The following is an 18,742-nucleotide window of genomic DNA, read 5'->3' as shown; positions in this document are numbered from 1 at the left end:
GTAACTTTTCCGTGGAGCCACTCTTCACGTTCTTTATTCTGGGCTTTGACAGTGGGGAGCATAGAGATAGGCAGAGAAAATAGGAGTAGTAGTAGGCCATTCGGCCCTTCGAGTCTGCACCACCATTCAATATGATCATGGTTGATCCTCTATCTCAACACCGTATTCCCACTTTTTCCCCATACCCCTTGTGTCTAGAAATCCATCTATCACCGTGCCCAGTGCCCACACCACAGGGCAATGGGCATGGGTGGGATCCACAACTTTACTCTACCCTTGCACACAGGCATTTGACCAGGAGGTGGGAGGCTCCAATATTTCTTTAATATTATTGAGTATGACAGATTCTGAAAATATTGTTTCACTGACTTTAAACAGACAGGCATTATCTGGTAACACAGATTGAACCAACGGTTGTGTTGTGCTATTTTACAATCAATTGAGGAGGAACCTCTGCCGTTACACAGCGTGTTACCAAAGTGCAAATGTGTACAGACCGACAAAACGCAGAAACAACACTGAGGCTGTCAAACTCAAGGACGTGAAATTCGTGACATCTGTGCAACACTTCAACAGAGGCGAGATATCAACCTTAGGCTGCTCCGTCCACAACTTCTCTTCACAACCCGAGTGTCTCAGAGCGGAAAACCAACCTCCTCCCATTAAACTCAATGCTGCTTCACGAGAAGGCCCCGTGACGACCAAAACCTGGCATTCCTTTCAAAGGCTGCGGGATGCATCAGTACCCGAGCAAATTCTACCTTTTTAAAAAAAAAAAATGACTCCCACGACTGGAATTTGCTCAACCACACCACCCATTATGAGCAAGTTACGTGGTTAATTACTGCTCAGACGATGTAATGTTGCTAAATCTCTTGCACTATTAATTCCGCGTCTTATACAGCTTATTATTGGGTGGGGTAATGAATATTATACAATCACATGATACATACATAAGTCTGCTAATAGTGACTCATTAATTACACCCAAGGCCAAGTTAGCAATTGCAATCACTGTGTTTTTCCTCCTTTGGCTGATCCAGTATCCTGGGATTAAATCCTCGTTTGACTCCATCCCAACCATCCTCCAGTGCAATCTCTCCCACTTTCATCGACTCATAAATACACTCAGTCAATTTTATGAAGGCCTGGTCTACGTTGCTGTTATTTTTGGCCGAGGTCTCGATGTAACTCAGGCCCAGTGCTTCAGCCAATCTCTCCGCCTCCTCACTGGACACATCGCGCTCGTCTGTTAAGTCGCTCTTGTGTCCAACCAAAACGAAGATGGTCTTGTTGGGAAAAACGTGGGCGTTGACTTCATTCAGCCATTCCCTGATGTTCTCAAATGACTTCCGATTGGTCACATCAAACATTAGTAGCCCCCCAACAGAGTTCCTGTAGTAGGACCGGGTAATCGACCTGAAACACAAAGGTTGTTTGAATTAAATAACGGTTGAGAGAGACAAATAATTCATCATCATGAACATAGTGACTGTGGATGCATTCCCAATATTGTTCCTCACTACCCGTGTCCATCAACTGAAGGATTACATCGGATATACGGCACAGAAACAGGCCATTCGGCCCAACCAGTCCATGCTCCACTCGAGCCTCCTCCAGTCTTTCCTCATCTAAATCTATCAGCATACCCCTCTATTCTCCCCCATTGGCTTGTCCAGCCTCCCCTTAAATGCATCGATACTATTCACCTCGACCCCTCCCTGTGGCAGCGAGTTCCACATTCTCACCGCTCTCTGGGTAAAGAAGTTTCTCCTGAATTCCCCATTGGGTTTCTTGGTGACTATCTTATATTGATGGCCTCTAGTTATGCTCTTCCCCACAAGTGGAAACATTCTCTCTGTATCCACTCGATCAAAACCTTTCATAATTTTAAAGGCCTCTATTAGGTCACCCCTCAGCCTTCTTTTTTCAAGCAAAAAGAGACCCAGCCTGTTCATCCTTTCCTGATAGGTATACGCTCACATTTTTGGTATCATCCTTGTAAATCTTCTCTGCGCTCTTTGCAGTGCCTCTATATCCTTTTTATAAGATGACCAGAACTGTACGCAGTACTGTGTGGTCTAACCAAGGTTCGATACAGGTTTAGCATAACTTCCCTACTGTTCAATTCTATCCCACTAGAAATAAACCCCAAGTGCTTGTTTTGCTTTTTTATGGCCTTGTGTCGCTACTTTTAGTGATTTGTGTATTTTCCTTCCTCATTTGGTTTCTCCCACCTCCCATTGCTGACTAGCTCAGAAGGCAGGTAGGTAGGTTAGAGCGAGTGCGATTGAAATTGCTTGAAATGCTCAGCGGTTAAGGTAGCATCTGTGGAGAGAGAAACAGAGTTAACATTTCAAGTTGACCTGTTCCTTGGCAATGCACAGTAGACACTGCGACCATCTGCTGGATGTCTCTCTGATAGTTGTCCTCATCATTACTGCTCAGTGACTCCCTAGAAAGTCTAGCTGAGGTCAAGGGTTGAGTGTTTGGAAAAGCACTTGCAACCTGTACTACATTTACCCCAGGTATTCCAATAACACATGGCCTGCAACTTCTAAAAACAGACATAGAAACATAGAAAATAGGAATAGTAGGCCATTCGAATCTGTACCGCCATTCAGTATGATCATGGCTGATCCTCTATCTCAACACCATATTCCTGCTTTTTCCCCATACCCCTTGATGCCTTTTGTCTCTAGAAATCTATGTATCTCCTTCTTAAATATATTCAGTGACTCGGCCTCCACAGCCTTCTGTGGGAGAGAATTCCACAGGTTCACCACCCTCTGAGTGAAAACATTTCTCATCTCAGTCCTAAATTTCCTACCCCGTATCCTGAGACTGTGACCCCTTGTTCTAGACTTCCCAGCCCGGGGGAAACATCCTCCCCGCATCCAGTCTGTCCAACCCCGTCAGAATTTTATATGTTTCAATGAGCTCCCCTCTCATTCTTCTAAACTCTAGTGAATATAGACCTAGTCGACCCAATCTCGACACGGAACCTTTCAAACCCCATTACACATGCATGAACCATAGGTGGATTCCAAGTAATCTGGAGATACATAAGCAAGATCAAAAGCATTCTCCAACCTTAGAGCAGACACTGAGTTATGTTACCAGTAACATAACTAAGGTTCAGGCTTCATGCAATACTGGTACAAGGGATCACACTACTAAGCATGGAGAGAAGTCTTTGCTGGAATCACTCCCGCAACCGATCAGATACTTTCCTCCCCTCTTCTCCTAAAGATACTGACTCATCCTCAACTATAATTCCATTTCCTCCTGCTACCTCACCCATCCATACCAGAGCCTAGGCAATAAATCACCAGCTCGCAATTTAGTCATGAGAACATCACAGTCCGATCCAGTCATCGTCAGACATTCACACATGCACCTTAGTGATTGGGAGTGGCAGCCCGGACTGACTCTCTCTCTTCCACCCAACCCACACCCCCAGTCTTGGGGTTCAGAGACCCAATTGTAACCCCACCACTTGCTTCCCCAAGAGCAACCAACTTTGTTTTTATTCATTCCTGGGGATGTGGGCGTCGCTGGCAAGGCCGGCATTTATTGCTCATCCCTAATTGCCCCTTGAGAAGGTGGTGGTGAGCCGCCTTCTTGAACCGCTGCAGTCCGTGTGGTGAAGGTGCTCCCACAGTGCTGTTAGGGAGGGAGTTCCAGGATTGTGACCCAGCGACGATGAAGGAACGGCCGATATATTTCCCAGTCAGGATGGTGTGTGACTGGGAGGGGAACGTGGAGGTGGTGGTGTTCCCATGTGCCTGCTGCCCTTGTCCTTCTAGGTGGTAGAGGTCGCGGGTTTGGGAGGTGCTGCCGAAGAAGCCTTGGCGAGTTGCTGCAGTGCATCTTGTAGATGGTGCACACTGCAGCCACGGTGCGCCGGTGGTGGAGGGAGTGAATGTTGAAGGTGGGGGATGGGGTGCCATTTTAACAGAGACTAGTCTTGAACTTGTGATTTTTCTGGTTAGCAGGATTCAGTAACACATTAACCAACCCATTTAGCCAAAGGCAGAAGACTCAATGTTCTCTCAATCACTTTTACCACTCTTTCCTCTGCTATACCTCTGGGGCTGGTTACTTTATAAATCAGCAAGTTCATCTCGTGAGTAAAAAGAAAGACTTGCATTTCTAAAGTGCCTTTCATGAGCAGTGGAGGTCCCAAAGCGCTTTACAGCCAATGAAGTACTTTTTTTAAAAGTGTAGTCACTGCTTTAATGTGGGAAACGCGGCAGCTAATTTGCGCACAGCAAGCTCCCACAAACAGCAATATGATAATGATCAGATAATCTGTTTTAGTGATGTTGATTGAGGGATAAATATTGGCCCCAGGACACGGGGGATAATTCCCCTGCTCCTCTTCTAAATAGTGCCTTGGGATCTTTTACGTCCACCTGAGAGAGCAGACAGGGCCTCGGTTCAACGTCTCGTTTGAAAGACGGCACCTCCGACAGTGCAGCGGAGCGTTAGCCTGGATTTCTATGCTCAAATACCTGGAGTAGTTAAGCCGTACGGTCCACGTGGGTCCCTGGCTCTATCCCCGGCCTGTGCTTCATCAGTTGAGGTTATGTCGGGGACACTAAGATTGGCATCAGCTCCCATTAGTCACTGTGAGCCCATCACCCGGGGGGGGGGGGGGGGGGGGGGGGGGGAAATAGGGAGAGTTCCATAAGGCTATCCAGCTGGAACTCTGCACACACGGACGATGGGAGAGAACGTGACTGGGCGTGGTCATGATGCCTTTGTGGTTGAACAGCCGACCGATCTATGATCCAGACTCGCACATTGAAAAATGGCCACTTGGGCAAGATCCTGGGAGATCGCCTGGCAGAAAGAACTGCACACCAGCAAACAATGATCCTCTCGAGGACAGAAGGAATGGGAGAACATAGAAAAAAAAATGACTTCTCTTTTCAACCCTCCCAGAGCATTATTCGGCTTGAAGATGTCAAGGTGCTGATGTCAAAGGTGGCGGAGGCCAGCACCCCATAGCGCACATTTCAAACTCCAAACTCTGCACTGCACTCGTAACGTGTGCATGCTGCTTACCATTTGGATGAGACGTTAAACCGAGGCCCCGTCTGCTCTCTCAGACGGATGTAAAAGACCCCTTGGCACTCTTTCGAAGAAGAGCAGGGGAGTTATCCCCATTGTCCTGGGGCCAATATTTATCCCTCAATCAATATCACTGAAATAAATTATCTGGTCATTATCACATTGCTGTGTGTGTGGGAGCTTGCTGTGCGCAAGTTGGCTGCTGTGTTTCCCACATTACAACAGTGACTGCACTCCAAAAATACTTCATTGGCTGTAAAGCACTTTGAAACGTCGGGTGGTCGTGAAAGGCGCTATATAAATGCAAGTCTTTCTTTCTTTGTGAGCTGTTTTAATATAAAGATGATAATTCTGATTTTTTCACAACAGTATCTGGCCATTCAGAAAGCAGCCCCGTGCTCTGCGAAGAGTGCACACGTGTCGAACCATGGCTGGGTACGCAGTGTACAGCAGAAACCCAAGCTTCTACATTGCACTAAACCTCTCGGACAAGGTTTTGCTGATGCTCATAAACAATCACTGCAGAGTCTGCACTGGTTCGCCAACACTTGTTCTGCATTTATTCCGGTCAATTGCGTCACCCTGCCCCCGTGCTAAAAGTAGCGTCTGCAATCGAGAACTCGTCCAAACAAATCTGCAGTGTGTGCCAAAGTATTATTACCACAGCTTAAAAGGTGAAATGTCATCAGCAATTTAAATTGTGGGACAGAAATTTCCTTTACGGAAACAAACCTCCAGCTCCATTCAAAATCCTTCATCGATTGAGTTTCCCCCGAAGATTTCAGCAATTGAGTAAAGATTAAATGTTTATTTTTGTCCCTGTAATTCTCGCCCCATCTCTTCAAATTATGCCGATTCATGTGGAGTGTTTTAGGTATCGGTCCCGTTCCGGTGTCTTGCCCAAACAGCGAGCGTCTAGACAGTGGTGTGGCAACAGGATTCAGAGTCAGGCCCAATCCTGGCCTTGACCAGGTCAGGCATGCCTGCGCACACACTTTCCAGCAGAAGTACTGTGCAGACATGTGATTAAGGCGATTGGCAGAAGAACCAAACGGTGACATGCAGTAAAAAAAAACGTATACGCAGCGAGTGGTTAGGATCTGGAATGCGCTGCCTGAGAGGGTGGTGGAGGCAGACTCAATCGCGGCTTTCAAAAGGGAATTGGATAAGTACCTGAAGGAAAAAAAAAAAATTGTAGGGCTACGGGGAAAGGGCGGGGGAGTGGGACTGGCTGAAGTGCTCTCGCAGAGAGCCGGCACGGGCGCGACGGGCCGAATGCGCTCTACAGCGTGTGCACTGGTATGAGACCATTTCTTAGGATTGTGTAAACTTATTTATAACGTCAGGAGTGTGGTGGAATCGAGTACTAAAGTTGCATCATCAGCCACAATCATATTGAATGGCGGTGCAGGCTCGAAGGGCCGAATGGCCTACTCCTGCACCTATTTTCTATGTTTCTATGTTTCTCCACTTGCCTGGATGAGTGCAGCTCCGATGACATCTGGCACTGGAGAGAATAGCCGGGAACAATGATGCCAGAGGACAGCCAGTGGTCCCGGAATACGGCACTGCACCCCAAGGTGCCGTACTCTCATTGTTAGTGACACATGCGCGTCAGGGGGAAGCGCTTGGTTCTGGTTCAAAGGGCGTTCCCTCGAAAAAGTCTCTTTTATGAAAAGTCCTCCGAATTACAAAATGCCGCCCATATCGCTGGGTTACGGTCAGGTGAGTGCAGCTTTTTTTCAGCGATTTTTGGGGCGAGATGCCGAAAGTAACGCTGGACGATATTCTGGCCGTTAGTTTCCATTCTAAAGAGTCTTCTGGATGGTGCACGATTGATGACGTCATAATTAAAAAATATATATATGGGCGGGCAATTTAACTAATTCCCAGCGTTAACTTTATGCCAAAACTAACATTACTTTCCATTTTTAGGGAAAAATAGGCTTTAGACTTAATCTCAGCAGTTAAATGGGCGGTAACTGGGCAGTAGTGAGGCTAAATCGATGGACAGTTTAGCCCTATATGATTCATGGCTCAGTAGGCAATACAATACAACACATCAAGCCTCTGAAGAACTCAATGCTTTGCTTTAGTTTGTTTTGGTAAAGTTAAAATTTGGGCAATGCCCATCTCCAAATTCTTCCGTGAACAAAAGGGCAGAATGTGTAATTTCCCGCCCTCCTGGTCAGTGGGCAAGGACACTGTCTGAGGTACAGAGTTATACACACCAGGAAAACACTCCTTTAAATTCTGGCTCCTGATAAATTTCGGATGAAACATTAAACCGAGGCCCCGTTTGCTCTCTCAGGTGGATGTAAAAGATCCCATGGCACTATTTCGAACAAGAGCAGGGGAGTTATCCCCGGTGTCCTGGGCCCAATATTTATCCCTCTATCAACATCACTAAAACAGATTATCTGGTCATTATCACATTGCTGTTTGTGGGAGCTTGCTGTGCACAAATTGACTGCTGGGTTTCTTACATTGCAACAGTGACCCTCCAAATAGCACTTCATTGGCTGTAAAACGCTTTGGGATGTTGGGAGGTCGTGAAAGGTGCTATAGAAATGCAAGTCTTTCATTTTTTCTAAATTAACTGATGTAACCCAGGGCACTGTTAGGGGCAGCACAATCGGCTCAATGCCGAGCCCCACAGACCAGGAGTTACTGATCCGTGCCGAGTAACATGGTGGCACCTCAGACAGCAGTGGGGGAGGTCCAGCAACATTCCTCAGCATTCCCAGGCTGAAAAAGGGAAAATTCAGTCAGTGGTTCTTGTCCCTGAACACACAAGAACTTACATAAGAAATAGGAGCAGGAGTTGGCCATACAGCCCCTCGAGCCTGCTCCGCCATTCAATAAGATCATGGCTGATCTAATCTTGGGCTCAATTCCACTTCCCCGCCCGCTCCCCATAACCCTTGGCTCCCTTATCGCTCAAAAATCTGTCTATCTCCGCCTGAAATACATTCAATGACCCAGCCTCCACAGCTCTCTGGGGCAGAGAATTCCACGGATTCACGACCCTCAAGAGAAGAAATTCCTCTCATCTCAGTCCTAAATGGACGGCCCCTTATGTCATGATCTCTACTCGATGTATGAACATTTGGGGAGAGAACAAGATCAGGCTTGGCTGTCTTACTGTACGGCTTCACACAGAATTACTATTTTTTTTTATTAGTTCATGGGATGTGGGCTTCGCTGGCAAGGCCAGCATTTATTGCCCATCCCTAATTGCCCTTTAGAAGGTGGGAGCGACCTACCTTCTTGAACCGCTGAAGTCCGTGTGGTGAAGTACTCCCACAGTATACATCTTTGAAGCGTTTTGGTACAACTGAGTGGCTCACTAGACCATTTCAGAGGGCAGTTAAGAGTCAACCCCATTGCTGTGGGTCTGGAGTCACATATAGGCCAGACCGGGTAAGGACATCAGATTTTCTTCCCTAAAGGGCATTAGTGAACCAGATGTGTTTTTACAACAAGCCGGTCATTCCATTACTAATGCTCACTTTTTATTTAATGAACTGAATTTAAATTCCCCAGCTGCCGTGGTGGGATTTGAACCCACATCTCTGGATCTTTAGTCCAGGCCCCTGGATTACTGTAACACAACCACTATGCTAATGTACCCCAACTAGATGAGATAGAGAGAGCTTCCTTGGCAATATAGCCCAGAGTGCGTCAGTATCTTTACGAGAGAAGGGGAGAATACAGGGGAAGAAATTAAAATGCGAAGACTGTGATGTGATGAGCTAAGATGGACATTCCCTCCTTGGTCCAAGTCACTTGAAGATAGGGGCTCAGGTTGGGTATAGTTTGCAGACAGTCAATATTTGATTAATATAGTTTTTAAGTCAGAGTGTGGTCACTCTTTATGGATGAGCTGGGACAAAGCTTGTTGGTCAGCCATTTAGCCATGGTGTCCTGACTCTCGCCTGGCTGCACAGTCGTGCACCTCCAGCAGAGGTCACTCTGGAAACCCACCATCATCATTATCTTTGAACACGGGCTCCAAACCACCTCTGTTACATCATATTACAAGATATTTATCACTGACCCATCAGATATTTAGCTAAGTTTCTAAAAATAGAAGTTAATATTCTACAAGGCACAAGTCAGGAGTGTGATGGAACACTCTCCACTTGCCTGGATGAGTGCAGCTCCAACAACACTCAAGAAGCTCGACACCATCCAGGACAAAGCAGCCGCTTGATCAGCTCCCCATCCACCACCTTCAACACTCACTCCCTCCACCACCGGCGCACCCTGGCTGCAGTGTGCACCATCTACAAGATGCAGTGCAGCAACTCGCCAAGGCTTCTTCGGCAGCACCTCCCAAACCCGCGACCTCTACCACCTAGAAGGACAAGGGCAGCAGGCGCATGGGAACACCACCACCTCCACGTTCCCCTCCCAGTCACACACCATCCTGACTTGGAAATATATCGGCCGTTCCTTCATCGTCGCTGGGTCACAATCCTGGAACTCCCTCCCTAACAGCACTGTGGGAGCACCTTCACCACACGGACTGCAGCGGTTCAAGAAGGCGGCTCACCACCACCTTCTCAAGGGGCAATTAGGGATGGGCAATAAATGCCGGCCTTACCAGCGACACCCACATCCCAGGAACAAATATTTTAACAATTAGCGTTGAGCATTCAATAATGTAAATACGAAGGTCAAGGTCTGCTTCAAAAAAGATAAAATGACAGATACAGTAACCTTTTTCAAACAGTGTACCATACCTGCTTAAAGATTACTCAGCTAAAGACTTTGATTGGAAAACAGTAAGAGTTGTTTTTCTCGTGCTCACAGTAATGGAATGTTCTGCACCCTTTCTCAGGCTCTTGCAAAATGACGACTTTTCGGTCAACGTTTGCGTTTCCTCAGAGAGCTTTTTAAATGGATCAACGGTCTAGCCAGTGGGTAGTTAAATGATGCAGAACTTAAAGATCGCAAGGTTCAATTCCTGGTTTGTGAGTAAATTAATTGCAGCCTAGATGGCATTAGGAGTGTTATAATCCCCGGATTAGGCAGAAAATATTCCAGCATTCATGTTTGTGATTGCTGTCCAACAATCCCTCCTTGAAAGTGTGTCAGAGAACAGTGTTTGGACGCAGGACTGGGCTTGGCTGGAATGGAGTTTAGAAGAATGAGAGGTGATCTTATTGAAACATAGTAGATTCTGAGGGGGCTGGACAGGGTAGATGCAGAGAGGATGTTTCCCCTCGTGGGGGAAATCTGGAACTCGGGGGTATAGTTTCAGAATAAGGGGCCGCCCATTTAGAAACGGAGATGAGGAGGAATTTCTTCTCGGAGGGTCGTGAATCTTTGGAATTCTCTATCTCAGAGAGCTGTGGAGGCTGGGTCATTGACTATATTTAAGGTGGAGATAGACTTTTGAACGATAAGGGAGTGAAGGGTTATGGGGAGCGGGTAGGGAAAGTGGAGCTGAGGTCGAAGATCAGCCATGATCTTATTAAATGGCGGAGCAGGCTCGAGGGGCCGAATGGCCTACTCCTATCTCTTATGTTCTTATGTTCTTATGTAATACTCCCTGCAATTGAACAGCTGACCAAAATTCACTTTCAAGGTTCAGGTGGGAATAATAGTCACTTGATGGAGGAACCAGAGTGTGACTGGTTGAACAGCAAAGGGTCAATGGCTTCAGGAGGGAGAAAGAGAATAAAATAAAATGCATAACCCAAAAGAGTTGAGATCAGACAGATAATCGAGAATATTTTTCTCTCTCAAACTAATTTTATTCCTTGGAAATAAATATCTATCTGGGGGGAAAAAAACAGGAGACATCTATTTCTGATCCTAGCAAGTAGAAATAGTGATCCCCCCCCTCCCACCCATCTCCAATTTCCCTTTACCCCACCCCCTTTAATCCTCCTCTTCTGAAAGTGATAATTGATGTCTTCAGCGCCCATGGTCCCACCCTCTGGAACTCCCTCCCACAACCCCTGTGCTTTTCCACCTCTCAAGACCGTCCATGAAGCCCATCACTGATCAAACCTTTGCTGATTTCCCCCTCCCTAATTTCTGTTTCTTTGGCTCCGGCTACATTTTTTGATTGCGCCTCTAAAAACCCTCTACTAAAGACACGACATCCCCATCTGGGTGATGCTGCTGAACAGCCAGAGTGTGTGAGTGTGTGTGTGTGTGTGTGTGTGTGTGTGTGAGAGAGAACGTGGATAGTGATCTTGGCCAACCACCCGGGAGTGAGGGACAACCACAGCTCCCCCTTATCCAGAAATCCGCTCATTCTTACTGAGGGACCAAAACCAGTTGTAATGACCCGCACACAAAACCTCGCAGTTTAGCAATAGGTCAGGACCATTGCTGTTCCTAAAAAAAAATTCATAATTTGTGCGCCACCCAAAACAGAATCCGTTCAGATCTTGCCAATGACCTGCACCACTTTCACCCGCCCCGTTAAAGGAGCTATCAGTCTAGGAATAAAAAAATTGTGATTATACATCTTGCTCTATCCCCTGTAGGTTCTGTCCTAGCCCCAGAGAATAGGCAGTTCATGGTCTATTGGGCACCATAGGTAGCATAGTGGTTATGTTACTGGACTAGTAATCTGGAGATGTGAGTTCATAAGAAATAGGAGCAGGAGTAGGCCACCTGGCCCCTTGAGCCTGCTCCACCATTCAATAAGATCGTGGCTGATCTGATCATGGACTCAGCTCCACTTCCCTGCCCGCTCCCCATAACCCTTCACTCCCTTATTGCTCAAAAATCTGTCTATTTCCACCTTAAATATATTCAATGACTCAGCCTCCACAGCTCTCTGGGCAGAGAATTCGACAGATTTACAACCCTCAGAAGAAATTTCTCCTCATCTCAGTTTTAAATGGGCTGCCCTTTATTCTTAAACTATGTCCCCTAGTTTTAGTTTCCCCCATGAGTGGAAATATCCTCTCTGCATCTATCTTGTCGAGCCCCCTCAGAATCTTATGTGTTTCAATAAGATCACCTCTCATTCTTCTAAAGTCCAATGAGTATATTCCCAATCTGCTGAACCTTTCTTCATAAGACAACCCCTTCATCTCAGGAATCAACCCAGTGAACCTTCTCTGAACAGCGTCCAATGCAAGTATATCCCTCCTTAAATATGGAGACCAAAACTGTACACAGTACTCCAGGTGTGGCCTCACCAATACCCTGTACAGTTGTAGCAAGACTTTCCTACTTTAATACTCCAAATCCCACCACTGCATTTAAATTCAATTAATTAAATAAATCTGGAATTAAAAAGCTATCAGTAATAAAACTACCAGATTGTCGTAAAAACCCAACTGGTTTACTAATGCCCTTTAGGGAAGGAAATCTGCCATCCTTACCCGGTCTGGCCTATATGTGACTCCAGACCCACAGCACTGTGGTTGACTTTTAACTGCCCTCTGAAACGGCCCACCGAGACACCAAACCGCTGTGACAAAGTCCGCACTGTGGGAGCACCTTCACCACACGGACTGCAGCGGTTCAAGGCGGCGGCTCACCACCACCTTCTCAAGGGGCAATTAGGGATGGGCAATAAATGTCGGCCTTGCCAGCAATGCCCACATCCTGTGAATGAATAAATAAAAAAGCCCTCTCAGGAGATCAGTTTATAGATGGAGATTTACTGTCTGCATCGTTCCATTAAGGAGTATCCTGAATACAGACCATTGCAGTAAATTGTAACAGGAAGGCAAATGCCATTTGCTGCTAATTAATTTAACTTTCTCGTTAACACAAAATATGTATTATGGAGTCCATAAATTGTTTTGTGCTTGAGATGTGACTGATCCCATTCAGAATTTACTGTACGGAGATTGTGATCGATTTCAGTACTTTCACTAAATCATTTGGAATCACTGGAGCTGCTGAATCAGCAGGTTGTGGTTTCAAGTCCCACTGCAGGACCACATCTAGGCTGATACTCCAATGCAGTGTTCAGGGAGTATTGCATGTTCAGGGGCGCCACCATTGGATCTGAGGGATTGTCTGCCTGTTTCTCGGGTTCTGTTTGGTGTCAAAAGGTCCTTTGGTGCCATTCTTCCTCATCCAACACCAAAAAGAGATCAATTAGTCATCACAGGGAGGCCATTCAGACCCTCGAACCTGCTCTGCCATTCAATGACCTGCGACCTAACTCCATTTGGCCCATATCCCTTAATACCTTTGGTGAACAAAAATCTATCAATCGCAGATTTAAAATTAACAATTGATCTAGCATCAATTGCCGTTTGCAGAAGAGAGTTCCAAACTTCTACCGCCCTTTGTGTGTAGAAGTGTTTCCGAATTTCACTCCTGAAAAGGTCTGGCTCTAATTTTTTAGACTCTGCCCCTAGTCCTAGACTCCCCAAGCAGCGGGAATAGTGTCTCTCTATCTACCCAATCTGTTCCCTTTAATACCCTGAAAACTTTGATCAGATCACCCTTAATCTTCTAAATTATAGGGTATACACCCCTAGTCTGTGTAATGTCTCCTCATAATTTAACCCTCGGAGTCTGGGCATCACACTGGTAAACCTACGCTGCACTCCCTCCGAGTCCATCCATGCCATTGCTGTTTGTGGGGTACTAGCAAGTGTACATTAGCAGCATTTGCCTAGTTACTGAACTTCACAACAATTCATTGCGAATCACTTTGGGATGTCCCGAAAGACATGAGGAATATGCACGACTTGACATGTCCTACTTTGTGAGCTCATGTGTGAGAAACTAAATAAACATTCCAGCACCTTGAGAGATTGACATTTGATGCTCATTCTCACGAGATGAGGCAGTAACCAAAGCCCTCCAGCAAATGATAGGAATCACTGCCATACATTTCACAACTTATTGGAGGAGGATAAACACTGGTAAACATTGCAAGAAGAAAAAAAAAAGCCCAAAGTTTCTCTTGTCCATGAACATGATCAAGGGATTAAACAGAACGGGACACAAGATACCAGTCCCTAACCTTCAGTCCTGGCTCGCTGTACCCCACAACTCTTTTAAGAAAACAAAATGAACCAGTTAAATCAAGTGCCTCCTGATCTGGGGGACACTCCAAACACTTATCAAGGCTCTTTTTTGTTTTTTTGTGGGTTTTTTGGGGCACTAAAACCATACATTATACAAGTGCCCGCTATAAAGGGAGAGGGAGGAGGAACACGAAAACCCGGCAATTAAAACAAGTTAAACTTTAAAACATATAAAATCAAATTAAAATTTGGTTGCCGGGGGTGATGATGCACTCCAGTCCCTCCGGTGCCCACCTCTCGCGGAAGGCCGCGAGCGTACCGGTGGACACCACGTGCTCCATCTCCAGGGACACCCTGGACCGGATGTAGGCGCGGAAGAGAGGCAGGCAGTCGGGCTGAACGACCCCCTGCTGCCTGGACCGGCTGATGGCCCCCTTGGCCGTGCCCAGGAGCAGTCCTACGAGGAGGCCCTCGGACCTACCCGCTCCCCTCCGCACAGGGTGCCCAAAGATCAGGAGAGTGGGACTGAAGTGCAGCCAGAATTTCAGGAGCAGCCCCTTCAAATAATGAAACAGGGGCTGCAACCTCGCGCATTTCATAAAACGTGGAACACGGACTCTTCCAGACCGCAGCAATTGCAGGCGGCCTGGGAGCCCGTGAACCGGCTTAAAAATTTGTTGCACGGGACTGCTCCGTGCACCACCCTCCAGGCCAAGTCCCCGATAAATAGTGGGAGGACTCCCACATAGAGTACACTCCAGCGGGGACCCCCGCCTCCTCCGGACGGCAAGATGGTACGCCATGGCGTGTCCGGACGGCAGACGAGGATGGTAAGGTGGAGAGTGTGCAGGAGCAGCCCGTACAGGAAACCCCTTCGCGCAGAACTGAAAAGCACGGAGGGGATTTCCCCGAGGCGGCTCAAGTTGTGAGGCAACAACCCACTATCCCATGATGCTGCAGTGTGTGTTCGGCCATTATCTTCATTATACCTGTAATTCATTTTCATATGTATTGATCGGCTTAGGAGTAACTACTTAAAATGCAAATCTGCCAATAACAGGCAGCTGCTGGGACTGCCCTAAACTCTGGTCTGGCTTTAGGCTTTTCAGTTTGGTATTATTTACTCTCATGTGTGGAGAGTGGTCAAGCAGTCAGCATCCTCGCCTTGGAATCTGAGGTCATGGATTCAAGTCCCATTCCAGAAACCCAAACACATAATCCAAGCTGACACTCCCAGTGCAGTGCTGAGGGAGCGCCGCAGTGTCGGAGGGGCAGTGCTGAGGGAGCGCCGCAGTGTCGGAGGGGCAGTGCTGAGGGAGCGCCGCACTGTCGGAGGGGCAGTGCTGAGGGAGCGCCGCACTGTCGGAGGGGCAGTGCTGAGGGAGCGCCGCACTGTCGGAGGGGCAGTGCTGAGGGAGCGCCGCACTGTCGGAGGGGCAGTGCTGAGGGAGCGCCGCACTGTCGGAGGGGCAGTGCTGAGGGAGCGCCGCACTGTCGGAGGGGCAGTGCTGAGGGAGCGCCGCACTGTCGGAGGGGCAGTGCTGAGGGAGCGCCGCACTGTCGGAGGGGCAGTGCTGAGGGAGCGCCGCACTGTCGGAGGGGCAGTGCTGAGGGAGTGCCGCACTGTCGGAGGGGCAGTGCTGAGGGAGCGCCGCACTGTCGGAGGGGCCATCTTTTGGACGAGGCCCCGTTTGCTCTCTCAGGTGGATGTGGCACTATTTCTCAGAGCAGCAGGTCCAGGGGCCAATATTTGTCCCTCAACCAACATTCACTAAAACAGATTATCTGATCATGATCTCATCGCTGTCTGTGGGAGCTTGCTGTGCACAGACTAATTTCCTACATTACAACAGTGACTACACTTCAATGAAAACAAGACTTGCATTTATATAGCGCCTTTCACGACATTTCAAAGCACTTCACAGCCAATGAAATGCTTTCTGAAGTGTAGTCACTGTGGGAATACAATGTAAAAGTACTTCATTGACTGAAGCGCTGTGGGACGTCCTGAGGTTGTGAAAGGCGCTATAGAAATACAAGTTATTTCTTTCTAAGCGGGCCATTTGCCTCCAGGTTATCCCAGCCTCTCAAAATTTACAAACAAAATCCCCTTTTTCTCTTTCCATATTTTTTTTCCTCTAAAAGGGAACAGGTTCAGTTCTCGCAGCCGATACTGTAACTAAAACCAGTTACTATTTAACCTAAAAGGAAGGCATTTTCCCAGCGAGAACCAACAGGCTGCTATACCACACCCTCACCCTCACTCACCCTCACTCACTCTCACTCACTCTCACTCTCACTCTCACTAGCGGAAGGATGGAACCGTGGTTTCGTCACTTCATGGACAGAACGAGAGCAAAGCACGTACACACTCCTTCCTTAAAGGGAAAAGTCATTTGCAGGATCCAAATTGGCTTATAACTCACACAGCCGGTCCCTGCAATTCACATCAGCTTCAATCAGATAATGTTAAATTTCCAGTTTGGTTCTGCGCTGTATTTAACAAACAATATTTTAACACTCGTATTATTTGAACTTTTGCCCTCATCTATCAGTGCAGTTGTCCATCCCATGCTCCGACTCTCTGTTCGACAAATATTGGGTTAGGGCAGATGTGACTGTAGAATTAAAAGTTTTACCACTGATGAGGATGACAGAGCCTTTAATATTTAAATTTGAATTACAGTTTCCAACATTAATCATGTCGCCAGTATAAATCAGCATCTTCCACAAACTGACCCACCTTACACAAGTCAACAAAGGAACACACCGAGACACTGATCGCAGCCTGGCCACATTGTGGTACCAGCTTTCTCAGGACACTGTTCTATTTTAGGACATTTTTATAACCATATAAAAAGACTGGATTAAAGCTACATTCACCCAATGACAGGGTCAGCTGTGGCTCAGTGGGCAGCACCCTCGCCTCTGAGTCAGAAGGTTGTGGGTTCAAGTCCCACTCCAGGGACTTTAGCACAAAAATCTGGGCTGACACTCCCAGTGCAGTGCTGAGGGAGTGCCGCACTGTCAGAGGTGTCTTTCAGATGAGACGTTAAACAGAGGCCTGTCTGCTCTCTCAGGTGGATGTAATAGATCCCATGGCACTATTTCAAAGAGCAGGGGAGTTATCCCCGGTGTCCTGGGGCCAATATTTATCCCTCAATCAACATCACTAAAACAGATTATCCAGTCATGATCACATCGGTGCGTTTGAAAGTGCTTCATTGGCTGTAAAGCACTTTGAGACATCCGGTGGCTGTGAAAATGCAAGTCATTTTGCCTTTCAATGCTGAAAGAGTTACAACTATTTTAAAGAATGTTTAAGACTTGCATTTCTATAGCGCCTTTCACAACCACCGGACGTCCCAGAGTGCTTTACAATCAATGAAGTACTTTTGGGAGTGTGGTCAGTGAGGAAATATTTCAGGAGGGCGGAAAGTTTGTAATTGGGAAGTGGAACAGAAATGCCACCGACGTTGCAAAAAGTTGCCCTGCGATACAAAGTTGCCCAGCTTGTCGGAAAGTGCTTTAAGCAAATCATTGCTGAAATTGGCGGCGCCTGCAAGGGCAGCTGGAGCCGCTTGTCCGGGAGGCTGGCACTGACCTGAAGCGCTCCTGGCCGGCGGTGTCCCACAGCTGGAGTTTGATCCGACAGCCCGGCTCGATCTCCAACAGGCGGGCGTAGAAATCCACCCCCACCGTGGGGTCCTGGACCTCGCTGAACGTCCCGTCCGTGAAGCGCTTGAGAATGGAGGATTTGCCCACAGTGGAGTCTCCCAGTAAAATAATTCGGAACTGGTACTGCCACATTCCATCCATTGCATCGCCCACCCTGTCCAACACTGCGCTGGCTCACGCAAGTTCTCCCCACTGACGGAAGTACAGATTCTTTCTTGTGTTAGTTTCTCAGCATTGGCTCAGGGCTTTCCCGCATCATGTGATGTGCTCCCAGCAACTCCTCACCCCCGTCAGCTTCGCTCACACTCTTTGCGTGTCCAACTATTAAACCCACAAAGTGATCTCTTTTAACAATTACAAATTGTGCTTTTTCTTCATTGGGCAATTTGTATTTCATCTTGCAAACTCGTCTCTTGAGTCAGAAGTTTTGGGTTCAAGTCCCACACCAGGGACTGGAGCACAAAAATCCAGGCTGACACACCTGGTGCAGTGCTGAGCGAGTGCCGCACTGTCGGAGGGGCAGTGCTGAGGGAGTGCCGCACTGTCGGAGGGGCAGTGCTGAGGGAGTGCTGCACTGTCGGAGGGAGCGTACTGAGGGAGTGCTGCACTATCGGAGGGGCAGTACTGAGGGAGTGCTGCACTGTCGGAGGGGCAGTGCTGAGGGAGTGCTGCACTGTCGGAGGGGCAGTACTGAGGGAGTGCCGCACTGTCGGAGGGGCAGTACTGAGGGAGCGCCGCACTGTCGGAGGGGCAGTGCTGAGGGAGCGCTGCACTGTCGGAGGGGCAGTGCTGAGGGAGCGCTGCACTGTCGGAGGGGCAGTGCTGAGGGAGCACCGCACTGTCGGAGGAGCAGTACTGAGGGAGTGCTGCACTGTCAGAGGGGCAGTACTGAGGGAGTGCTGCACTGTCGGAGGGACAGTGCTGAGGGAGCGCTGCACTGTCGGAGGGGCAGTGCTGAGGGAGTGCTGCACTGTCGGAGGGGCAGTACTGAGGGAGTGCTGCACTGTCAGAGGGGCA

The 18,742-nt window shown here is 47.8% G+C and overlaps 1 protein-coding gene across 1 annotated transcript; it reads right to left on the bottom strand.

Moving 5' to 3' along the window:
• Positions 1-302: 302 nt before the first annotated feature.
• Positions 303-18,187, bottom strand: LOC139279685 (ras-related protein Rab-39B-like). Its single transcript, XM_070898796.1, has 2 exons — positions 17,652-18,187; positions 303-1,418 (listed from the first exon to the last, which is right to left on the bottom strand). The coding sequence occupies exons 1-2, from the start codon at positions 17,864-17,866 to the stop codon at positions 998-1,000; spliced, it is 636 nt and encodes a 211-aa protein (XP_070754897.1). The 5' UTR covers positions 17,867-18,187; the 3' UTR covers positions 303-997.
• Positions 18,188-18,742: the final 555 nt, after the last annotated feature.

This window comes from Pristiophorus japonicus, chromosome 14 (genome assembly GCF_044704955.1).
Source record: "Pristiophorus japonicus isolate sPriJap1 chromosome 14, sPriJap1.hap1, whole genome shotgun sequence".
Lineage (NCBI taxonomy): Eukaryota > Metazoa > Chordata > Chondrichthyes > Pristiophoridae > Pristiophorus > Pristiophorus japonicus.
Note: the sequence above shows the minus strand (reverse complement) of the source record. Positions and strands in the feature narration are given on the sequence as shown.

Coding starts and splice junctions, on each gene's coding strand:
- LOC139279685 (XM_070898796.1), bottom strand. CDS start 17,866: ATGGATGGAATGTGGCAGTACCAGTTCCGAATTATTTTACTGGGAGAC. Junction 1,419..17,651: donor GCCGGCCAGGAGCGCTTCAG/GTCAGTGCCAGC, acceptor TTTGTGTTTCAG/GTCGATTACCCGGTCCTACT.